The 12,447-nt window shown below is 42.2% G+C and overlaps 1 protein-coding gene across 1 annotated transcript; it reads right to left on the reverse strand.

Annotated features, from left to right (window-relative positions):
* Positions 1-4,551: 4,551 nt before the first annotated feature.
* Positions 4,552-9,586, reverse strand: LOC139245508 (membrane-associated progesterone receptor component 2-like; the record flags this gene model as incomplete). The annotated part of the gene is made up of 2 exons (XM_070871172.1): positions 4,552-5,815; positions 9,427-9,586. Coding segments are annotated over 2 exons (273 nt in total), but the record flags the coding sequence as incomplete, so codon positions are not given.
* Between the last annotated feature and the right edge of the window lie 2,861 nt (positions 9,587-12,447).

Below are 12,447 nucleotides of genomic sequence, written 5' to 3' on the forward strand. Positions count from 1 at the left end.
CTCGTGATTCAACAACCACAACCACAAGCCTCTCGACACTGAAGGAAAACCAGTGTCCGAAGACACCAAAGATAGAAGAAACAAACCACCAGACTGCGGAAGGCACAGTAGTGAGTATAACCTCTGGTCCCCAGAACTCCAAACTCAGTTAGGCCAGGAAAGGTGGGAGGTTGGGCATTGTACTGCTAAACTGGTGTCAAGATTTTCGTTGGGTCCGTTTTAGTGGGATTTAGGGGGATTGTTTTGTTGGTGTATTGCTGTTTGTTGAGTTACACCTTGTCAAATAAATTGGAAGCCTAAAGTTCCTCTTGGAATCACCTTGTCTCAGTTCTATTGTATTACATCTCCTGATCGTGAGTCTTATGTCAGAACCGTGTAAGGGAAGCTTGGAGCGCCTCGAAAACGCTCAACTGTGTGTCACAGGCTAGGGAAGAAGGGGTTAGGAGTGTTTGACACTCACAGGTGCCTCACAGGCTAGGCATAAGCTGTGGGGACGCACGAGTCTCAAAACCCCCTTCATAAGCTGTGGACAAAGTCTCTCCAGGGGTGCTCTTGCAGCACTCAGGGTACCTCACAGGCCAGGCATAAGCTGTGAGGGCAGAAGCCCAGAGAGAGACACCCAAGGCACAACAACCCTGTGAAAACCCCTTACACCTCCCTGCTTTTATACTCCATCCCTCTCGCAATGAAGGCCAACATTCCATTCGCCTTCCTGATTACCTGTTGCACCTGCAAACTAACTTTGGGATTCATGCACAAGGACCCCCAGGTCGCTCTGCACTGCAGCATGTTGTAATTTCTCCCCATTCAAATAATATTCCCTTTTACTGTTTTTCCCCCCCCAAGGTGGATGACCTCACATTTTCCGACATTGTATTCCATCTGCCAAACCTTAGCCCATTCGCTTAACCTATCTAAATCTCTTTGCAGCCTCTCTGTGTCCTCTACACAACCCGCTTTCCCACTAATCTTTGTCATCTGCAAATTTTGTTACATTACACTCTGTCCCCTCTTCCAGGTCATCTGTGTATATTGTAAACAGTTGTGGTCCCAGCACCGATCCCTGTGGCACACCACTAACCACCGATTTCCAACCCGAAAAGGACCCATTTATCCCAACTCTCTGCTTTCTGTTAGCCAGCCAATTCTCTATCTATGCTAATACATTTCCTCTGACTCCACGTACCTTTATCTTCTGCAGTCACCTTTTGTGTGGCACCTTATCGAATGCCTTTTGGAAATCTAAATACACCACATCCATCGGTACGCCTCCATCCACCATGCTCGTTATATCCTCAAAGAATTACAGTAAATTAGTTAAAAATGATTTCCCCTTCGTGAATCCATGTTGCGTCTGCTTGATTGCACTATTCCTATCTAGATGTCCTGCTATTTCTTCCTTAATGATAGCTTCAAGCATTTTCCCCACTACAGATGTTAAACTAACCGGCCTATAGTTACCTGCCTTTTGTCTGCCCCCTTTTTTTAAAGAGGCGTTACATTAGCTGCTTTCCAATCCGATGGTAGCTCCCCAGAGTCGAGAAAATTTTGGTAGATTATAACGAATGCATCTGCTATAACTTCCGCCATCTCTTTTAATACCCTGGGATGCATTTCATCAGGACCAGGGGACTGGTCTACCTTGAGATTCATTAGCCTGTCCAGCACTACCCCCCTAGTGATAGTGATTGTCTCAAGATCCTCCCTTCCCACATTCCCGTGACCAGTAATTTTTGGCATGGTTTTTGTGTCTTCCACTGTGAAGACCGAAGCAAAATAATTGTTTAAGGTCTCAGCCATTTCCACATTTCCCATTAAATCCCCCTTCTCGTCTTCTAAGGGACCAACATTTACTTTAGTCACTCTTTTCCGTTTTATACATCAGTAAAAGCTTTTACTATCTGTTTTTATGTTTTGCGCAAGTTTACTTTCGTAATCTTTCCTTTCTTTATTGCTTTCTTAGTCATTCTTTGCTGTCGTTTAAAATGTTCCCAATCTTCTAGTTTCCCACTAACCTTGGCCACCTTATACGCATTGGTTTTTAATTTGATACTCTCCTTTATTTCCTTGGTTATCCCTTCTCTTACCGCCCTTCTTTTTCACTGGAGCTATATAAATGCAAGAGGTTGTTGTGGTGTCACACACACGGAATTAAGAGCAAGTGTGGTCTTCAGGTGAAGCAGGGTTAGAAGACAGGAGATAACTGGACCAGGGCACACAGACGATGGAAAGGAAATCAATTTATTTGAGGTAATTGTAGGCTATTGCTGAAACAGGGCTGTGAAATTCTTAGAGCATCAGATGATAATTGTAGTCAAGATTCAACAAATTCTAATCAACTAGTTTATCACCTCATCCCCAAAACGTCATCACACTTGCTAGCTACATTTAATGCTTTGCGGCTTTCCCCAACTTGCAGAATGTTTCCAAATTCAACTTTTTGGTAAGTAAAATTTATTTCAGGCAGTTCTTCCCCCAGCAGTCTACATCACATGATATTGTTCCTGATTTTCAATTGGTGTATGTATCAGTTGAGGTACAGTACTCACAATCCTGAGGACTGCCTAAGTTTACTCAAACGTAACTTTTTAGTGTGGAGGTGCAGAGCTGAAACTGTTTTCCATATGCAAAGGAGGGGACATTAAATTAATCAATATTCACATCTCCAAAAAAAATTGCTTGCAGTTGTGTAGTTCAGTGGTTTGTCCCATTTATATAAATGTAACTAAAACATCTCCAACAATGTCTTCTTGTTCCATCCTCATTGTATCTCAAGGATCTATCCTTTTCCTCATCTTCATCTACCTTTCACTAACAAGACAGCAGGTTACCTTCCACACCTTCAACAACTCGTTCACCCTCACCAGACTCCTCCATTGCCTTTGCATTGGCAGACTTCATCAAATAGCCAGACTTGAATGAATCTTACTGTTTCAACATCAGGAAGACTGAAGCTATTGTCTTTGTCACCCACCACAAATTACACTGCTGAACCAGACTTTGCAACTATGGAGTCCTGTTCGACCCAGCAAACTGTGTCCCCCTACACAAAGACCAATTACTTGCACTTGTGTAATGTTTCCTGTCTCTGCTCCAACACCAGTCCCTCTTCCGCAATGCCGAAACCCGCATACATGCCATTGGCTATCATCCTTCACCTTTCATAAACTCCATGTCCAAAACTGTTGCATATAGCTTGGTCTGCACTTTTGCTTTTAATTCACAGTAACAAGGCCACATTTATTGAGGTGGTAGGCCCACTGTAGCAATTATCTTAAGCAGAGTTACTTGCTAAGCCACTTCAGAGGGCATGAAGATCCAGCATAGATAGTGAGCTTTAATATCAGCTTCCACCAATTTTTAATATATTCCTGGATTTGAGGGTGGGATTAAAATTAGGGGAAAGAGATTTCTACCCAATTCTGACCTGTAAGTGGATCCCAAAATGATGAATGTTGTAATGACACATTTGTGCAACATGCAAGATGGCATCACTAGCATATGCACACATTGCAGGACACAACCAGCAGTGCCAAATCTGAGCTTAGCACTTAAGGACAGGTTTGAGGGAGTTTAAGGACTAGGTGCTTTCCCCACCCGACCTGTGGTGCCAAAACGAAAATGAAAGTAGTATTCAAAAATAGGCATCCAGACAAAATTTTATGGGTTTGTACACTTGACAGGTACACTCTATTATTGGCCACCCAAATATCACCACTGATCAACATTCAAGATACTCAAGTAAACAAAGTGCATGTAGAGCTTATAATGGTGATGGAAGAAAGGAACGAAAGTGAACATGAATGAAAAGTTAAGAGCTTTTATACTGTGAATAAAGCAAACAAAAATGAAAAGCTTTGATAACCCACAGCTATGCTAGTAACAAAGTGGATACACTGCACATAATGATTGTAATACAACATTCACAGCACATATTGCAAAATTGAATTTTAGCACCAATTTTCAGGTCAGATGTTAAAAATATTAGTGTTTCAAAATGCAATGATGTACTATTTTAAATATACATTTTAGCAGTCAACATTTTGTGACACACGGTCCATTGACAAATACTATAAATGTATTTTATTAAAATAGCTTGACAGTATTTTTTGACCGAGGTTACTTATTGCATTGGAATACACATCCCTTTTTGTACAGCATTTTATAGTGTTCAAGATTAAAATTATTTTTCCTGATTTTCTTTTAAAATGTAACCTTTTTTAACCCCAATTCTCAGTACTAAAAATAACAGGTGGGGAGGGGCTGCAGCAGGTATAATTTCCCTGAAGGACATTAATGAATTAGTTGAGTTTCTACAGCAATCCAGCAGTTTAAGATTGTTTTCTGGGACCATTACAAATGACCATTACTCACTGAAAAATTTCATAACTTTCCATGGTGGAACTGTCCCAGCACCGTAGCTGCTACACTACTGTACCCTGAATCTAAAGTATATCTGCCAACTGGGCCAGAGGAAAGTCCTGATGAAGGATTGCATTTTCTGTAGCCTGTACTGCAATAGTTCTAATTTTTTACACAATGAAATCAATATTTTTTGAATTCCAAGTAATGACATTCTTTATTTCAACAAAAAAAGTAAACACAGCTGCTTACAGTATCATCTGATGTATATTTGTACAGATTCAATCATACTTGGTTAGTATACAACATTTTAACCAGGTTAAACATATTCAAATGCATACATGGGCTTTTTGAAATTAAAAAAATCAAAATTCTTTTAAGAAGTCACATATTAGGCTTCCACCCGATGGTTGTAGTACATCAGGTTATCTGAGGACACAGAAACGGCTCATGTTGTTCCCGCAATTAGAAAAATTACTGAAACTAAACGTCCTGGTGTTTTGTTAGTTACCGCTGGAATGATTTCACATGCATATTAAAATGGTTTGGTTCATATGCCCATTATTTTAAAGGGAATGTGGTTTTAACTGAGCTGGTTCCACATAACACTTCCTGCGAACTCAACCCTCAGAAACTGCCTGCATTACTCCAGTTCAGTTATTGCTACATACTTCCACCGAGGCACCGCACCCGATGAGAAGGGCTCTGATACATTGACAAGAGACAAACCAACATGTTTGAACAGAACTGACCGTACAGCAGTAAAGAGGTTTTGTGTTGCGCATTTTTGTGGACCGACAACACTGCGAGAAAGCTCAACTTCAGCTAAATAAAGGTTACGCTCTGCGGGAATGTGCGCGTGAAGGGTAAACATCGACACGGACTGGTCGGGCCGAATGGCCTGTTTCCACGCTGTAACATCTATGCATTTCTAGGAACTTAATTTCTAATGCACAACAAAGGCCCTTGCTCTCTCCTATTAAAGAAACGAGGGAAAGCTTTGGTTAAGAATTTTCAAATTTTAAACTGACTGAATTGAGTAGCTTGATTATCAGATGAGGCTGCTCTGCCTTGGCTGGGACAAATAGTGTTAGATTACAGTTTTACAATTATTTACAGCTTTATGCTGTTTAGAATGATGTACCTCCTCCATACAACTTAAGTTTTTCACACCCTCACTTCATGCTCCAACACAAAACATCTGCCAGAGTAATAGCACTGAACAGTTGCGATAATCATACCCCACCCTCCCCCACAGAAATCTTACTCCAAAAATTCAATACAATGTTGTTGCTGTGTGATCAATTCTACAAAAATAGATCTCTCCAAACTGCAGAACTTCACTCCTTTATCAATTCTTTAGCCTCTTTTCCATCTTTCGTATCTTCTTCATCCGTGTATTCTGTCGGCTCTTCTCCCGGTTTCAGGAGTTTGCCAACGTAATAGTACTTCTCTGCAAAAGATTGGAAACAAAGAAAACATGACTGTTTAAAGGCCTTTGTTAGAATTAACATATCATTACAGTCTTGGGTAAATCCCATTGCTTATCCCAAAAAGGTGCAAGAGTACTGGGACAACAACTTGTATTTATATAACACCTTTAATGTAGTAAAGAGTCCCAAGGCACTTCACAGTAGCGTTCTGAAATAAGGTTTGGCACCAAGCCACATAAGGAGATAAGACCAGGTGACCAAAAGCTTGGTCAAATATAGGTTTTAAGAAGCGCCATGAAGGAGAAGAGAGGTAGATAGGCGGTGAGGTTTAGGGAGAGAATTCCAGAGCTTAGGGCCTTGGCAGCTGAAGCGATTAAAATCGGGGATACTCAAGAGGCCAGAATTAGAGGAGCGCAGATATCTGAGGGCCGTGAGGCGATTACAGAGATAAGGAGGGGCAAGAGCAGGGAGGGAGTTGAAAACAAGGATGAGATTTTTTTTTTTTAAATTGAGGTTTAACCAGGAGCCAATGTAGCATGCACAGGGCCGATGGGTGAACAGGACTTGGTGTGAGTTACGACACAGGCAGAAGAGTCTTGGATGAGTTACGGAGGGTAGAATGAGAGAGGCCAGCCAGGAGTGCGTTGGAATAGTCAAGTCTTGAGGTAACAAAGGCATGGATGAAGGCTTCAGCAGTAGATGAGCTGAGGCAGGGGCGGAGTTAGGCAATGTTCCCGAGGTGGCACTAGGCGGTCTTAGTGGTGATGCGGATATAAGAACATAAGAAATAGGAGCAGGAGTAGGCCATAAGACCCCTCGAGCCTGTTCTGCCATTCAATAAGATCATGGCTGATCTGATCATGGATTCAGCTCCACTCTTCTGCCTGCTCTCCATAACCCCTTATCTTTTAAGAAACTGTCTATTTCTGTCTTAAATTTATTTAATGTCCCAGCTTCCACAGCTCTCTGAGGCAGCGAATTCCACAGATTCACCACCCTCATAGAAACATCTCTGTTTTAAATGGGCGGCCTCTTACTCTAAGATCATGCCCTCTAGTTCTAGTCTCCCCCACCAATGGAAACATCCTCTCTGCATCCACCTTGTCAAGCCCCCTCATAATCTTATACGTTTCTTTAAGATCACCTCTCATTCTTCTGAATTCCAATGAGCAGAGGCCTAACCTACTCAACCTTTCCTCATAAGTCAACCCACTCATCCCCGGAATCAACTTAGTGAACCTTCTCTGAACTGCCTCCACAGCAAGTATATCCTTTCGCAAATATGAAATATGTGGTCGGAAGCTCATTTCAGGGTCAAATATGATACCAAGGTTGCAAATGGTCTGGCTCAGCCTCAGACAGTTGCCAGGGAGTGGTCTGGAGTCGGTGGCTAGGGAATGGAGTTTGTGGTGGGGACCAAAGACAATGGCTTCTGACTTCCCAATATTTAGTTCTCACTCCAGTATGCTCCTGTGAAAAGGGGAAGAAATCTCAACTCCTCACCAGGCCGTTTCTCTAGTAAATCAGAATGCCCCATACACAGATGCATGGTTGGGAGATCACCAACCCCTTCCCTCAACTCGTAATCTCTTCTACACTTATCAAACTAAACAAGCTGTGTCAAGCCTTTGATCCGCATTGATCCTAGCACCAGCACCGTTACACCGAGACTTGGATGTATCAATGCACTCCTCCCACGACCACTGTGCAATTAAAATCTACAATGGTTTCAAATGTGTTCGGATGTTTTTGAAAATTGAATGAAAAAACTAAGACTGGTAGTAATAAAGACAGCGAGGGACCAAAATGGTCATTTTACTCAGTTAGACTGCTATAATCCAACAGCAAATTCAACAAAAACAAAATCCTGACTGTACAGCTGTTTTTATTGGAACAGAGATTAAGGTAACTTGAATGATGAAGTGCCAGGACAGGGTAGTTAGAAAGAGATTGTTTGCACTGATTGTGGGGTGTACAATGAGGGCTCATAGGACAAGACAGACGGAAGAAACTTTATTTTTTAAACATGGAGTTGTGAGGTTGTGAAGTTGTGAAATGCACGACCATAGTTAGTTGTTCAGTTTTTTCCTACCTTCATTCTTCCCTCAGAACAGTGTGAAGGAGTGGATGGATTTGCAGTCCGGCAGGCTGCAATGTGAGCACTCCTTCCTTGACAGTATCCATCTTTAGATCAGCCCATAGGGTGGTTAGTTCTACTTGGTGGAAGGGTTTTATGGGCCCTCACAACCCATACGACGTGGGACAGGCCGTCACACCTAACGGACGCGGGTAACCCGCTGGATGTCAGAGCCGGAGCTCTGGTCTTCGCTCACTGTTTGAACCCTGCACTCTGACTCACAGGCAGGAATGCTACCACCAGCCAAAGGCTTGCTCTAGCAGAACTAGTGATTGAAGCTGAAACCACGTCAATATTTAAGAATGCATTAAGACAGATGGTTGTAATTTCTATGGCATTCTCAGTGGGACCTTGAAGACAGAGGGAGAATATAAACATGCAGAGTGCCAGCACAACATTCTTGCAATCTCAGATCAGCAAACTTGCAAGGCCACAGTCCTCATTTCCAAAAAATTAATCAGCACGAGTAAAATTCGTTGATATCAAAAGGTGATGTTCATTAAGTGCAGAGGTTGAGCTGTGAATAAATAGTTTTCTTCAATTTTCACCTTGCAAGAATAAAAATATTTAAGAGCCAAAAGTATTGAGATTGACACGACTATATTAAAAGAAAACACACTTTATCTAGTTCAGTATTAGAAGCTGAAAACATTTCCAGTCTGCTTTTGAGGATTGCATTGGCTGTTAAAAGATGAACTTTTCTCGTTGGTTCATATCCCCCTCTGTGGCACAAGTTTATTTATCTCTTCCGTACAGAGACTTCCATCCTCTAATTGGATTCTGCACTTTCAGTTTTTATTGAAAGTATAAGGAACGCGAGCACAAATGAAAATTCAGACCGTTCTGTGAATTGAGCATTTTCATCGCTTGCAGGACTGGCTTTGGCCTTTATCCAAACTGAATACATAATCCTGCTACATACAAGAACATAAGAAATAGGAGCAGGAGTAGGCCATACTGCCCCTGGAGCCTGCTCCGCCATTCAATAAGATCATGGCTGATCTTCTACTTCAACTCCACTTCCCTGCCCTATCCCCATGTGTTCAAAAAATTTAACCTTTTGTACACTTATCTCCTCCATAATGTTCACCCATAACATCCAGGTCCTTCTCAATAAGCAGGGCAGGACTATCTCGGCCAACTACCAACTGGTACTAAACTTTAACGTGTCGAAAAGTCAAAACCTTCAAGGCTTTCAGATCAGTTAGGATCTGTAGTAGGAACCCAACACTTCTCATTAGATTCTATATGAATGCATTTGTAAACAAATTAACATTTTAATACACTGTGGAAAGAGGTTTTAAACAGTCCTACAATCTGCATGGCTGTAGAACAGAACAGAGCTTAATTCTGTGCTGCGGTTCCTCCTCCTTACTGCATTTGTACCGCTAAGCCCTGGATTTGAAACAATAGATGAGTTTCGCCGGATCGCCTGGCCTAGTTAACACAACTAGAGTTGCAGACTCCCAACATCAAATGACAAGAAGAACTTACGAGTGAACTGCATCTCCCACTCCTGAAGACTTTCCAGCTGTATGGCATTGAGATCAGACAGGTCATCGTACTCGTCCTTCAGTGCCTCCTTATCCAGGCAGAATGTAGCAAGGCCCCTCGATGCATCTCTTCCAGCAAACACACCATAAGGACCCTCTAGTCAAAAGAAAATTGTAATTTATTAGTGTAACGTTTTCCTTCAAGTGATGTTTCACCTCTCTAACAATTCTCTTTTTATAAAATGTGCTGGGTCACAGTGAAATGGCCTCAGAGAACAAATACACAACACAATGGCAATTAATTGGAGTATAACTATTAATTAGAAGCTGTATTCCGAATTTGGAGTTTTTATTAGGGGAATCAACTAAATGCTATGAAATTGAGAATCCTAACTGAGTGAAAACTGGAAGAAAACCAGTCTTAAGATGGTGACCATTATCCTCTTCCAGAGCAGGAAGCAAAACCGCCCATGTTCACGGACAAATTAGATTGGAGTTGGGAGGATAAGAGACTTCCTTCTGAAATTCAAACTCTCTAATTTCTGGCTATTTAACAAGGATGTTGCCCTGGAAATTATACCGAGATATTAATGTGGGAATGGTTAACATGTCAGCTGAAATTCCAGTCCACTACAGTATCAGAGGTCACTTATGCTGCATTATACATCAGGCGATGTGTGGTGTTGCATTTCGCAGAAAAGAGTCTTGTAATCTAATTGTCTTTAATTCTTTGTCTCCGTCTAGGTCTCTGTCTCTGTCTCTATTTTTCACACACCATGCTGGTTAGATCTGTTTTAATCCGTCATTCTGTAGAAGAGTACTATACCATCTGAATAATTCAGAATATTAGTCTTACTGGTTTTTCAGTTTACCCATCAGACTCCAAATGGGATGGGCTCTGGCCCTTGCAAACTCCCCGGTACTGCTTCCAGCCACCCAACAGTGGGCACCAGAGAGGCCAGGCTAACTGCTAATGCCAACCATCCCCCAGCCAGTCTATTTATTTCTTGTCACTTGTAGGGCAAATGAGTTGGGGGAAGGGAAAAAAAGAACAGGTGGTGAGAAACAAAATAAGCCAGGTTGGAGGTGAACTTACAGGGAGCAATAGCAGTGAAAGTACTCCATGCCAGTGCATGCCAACCAGTGATAAGAACACAAGAAATAGGAACAGGAGTAGGTCCCTCGAGCCTGCTCCACCATTCAATATCATGCCTGATCCGATCATGGACTCAGCTCCACTTCCCCACCCGCTCCCCATAATCCCTTATCCCCTTATCGTTTAAGAAACTATCTAATTCTGTCTTAAATTTATTCAATGTTCTAGCTTCCACAGCTCTCTAAGGCAGCGAATTCCACAGATTTACAATCCTCAGGAGAAGAAATTCCTCTTCATCTCTGTTTTAAATGGGCGGCCCCTTATTCTAAGATCATGCCCTCTAGTTCTAGTCTCCTCCATCAGTGGAAACATCCTCTCTGAATCCACCTTGTCAAGCCCCCTCATAATCTTATACGTTTCGATAAGATCACCTCTCATTCTTCTGAATTCCAATGAGTAGAGAGGCCTAACCTACTCAACCTTTCCTCCTAAGTCAACCTCCTCAACCCCGGAATCAACCTCGTGAACCTTCTCTGAACTGCCTCCAAAGCAAGTATATCCTTTCATAAATATGGAAACAAGTACATACCCCCAGGTCCCACTGTACTTTGCAATCTGATCAAATGGTCAGGAAGACAGCAGATTGGTCAGCATCAAGACACACAAGAGTTGAGCAAGCCAGGTCCCAACATGCTCCCAATACTTGGAAGGAAAGGCGAGATTTTAATTGGGCAGAGCAGAGAGGCTGATCCACAGAGATGTGAAGTATAATAAGAATAATTTATGGAATAAAAAGCTTAAAATCATCATCATAGGCAGCCCCTCGAAGCGAGGATGACTTGCTTCCACATCAAAAAAGGATAAGTTCACAGGTGTTCCAATGAAGGACCTAATTCCAGGTCCTGAACTATATCCTGAAGGGTGGAAGATGCCTGTGCATGAATTTTTTTTAACGTGTGATGGCTGTTGCACACCAGCCATCAAAGCTTAAAATAATTGACCCATGGTATCATGTGCTTAGCATGGACCTTTGAACAACACGTTGGGAACTGCACAATATCAAATTTACATAGACACACTATGATAGATGTATCTGCACTTGGTTTTTAATCCCATAGAAAATCTTCCCTTCCAAGGAAACATAAAAGCAATACTGCTTCACACAGTTTGAGGTGTTGAACTGGAACAGATAGTCTAACATTACTGACAATGTGCACCACATTTTGAAGCAGCTCTGTGCATTTATGGTCCGGATCTCCTGCTGGTAAGGCTTCTGTCAGTCAGCAGACATGCCTGCTGTGAGCCAGACCACCCCAATCAGGGGCTTGCTCCGTCCACTCCACGCATCGACCTGGTATTGCAGTGTTTCCAGGAACGGTGCAGCTTCCCCTCTCGGCCTTTTGGCTAAGATCAAGTATAGTAGCGCAAAGTGATCTTTGGCGCTGGAGTTGATCTGACAAGAATGAAAAAAAAACAATCCCACCCACTTCTTCCTCTACCAAAAAGGATTTTTTAGCCACTTTCAGCAGGGGCTGCTCTAGCTAAAGGTTACAAATCAATTGGCAGGGAAAGGGAAATGATTAAAAGCTTAAAAAAAAACAAGCATTCCTGATTTATCAGTGGATAGATTTTGCATAGCATAGTACTGAATGACGTGAATAACTCCAGGTTCAACCCCAAGTCCCTGCTGCACCTCAGCTGTCTCAATACTAAGGATATATGGGATTTCACATTCCCCAAGCTGGGGCAGGGGGTGGGAGAGTGAAAGAGGGAGAACAAAAAGCCAACTGAATATTAAATTCTATAGCCCAAAACAGTGAAACACAAGTCAGAAGAAGCCATGATCAAACTACAGTGCTCTTGTCTAGCCACATCTTGAGCAGTGCCCAGTTCTGCTCACCAAGACAAAACCGACATTGGAGGCCG

The sequence above is a fragment of the Pristiophorus japonicus genome, unplaced genomic scaffold (genome assembly GCF_044704955.1).
Source record: "Pristiophorus japonicus isolate sPriJap1 unplaced genomic scaffold, sPriJap1.hap1 HAP1_SCAFFOLD_2215, whole genome shotgun sequence".
NCBI classification, from domain to species: Eukaryota; Metazoa; Chordata; class Chondrichthyes; family Pristiophoridae; genus Pristiophorus; species Pristiophorus japonicus.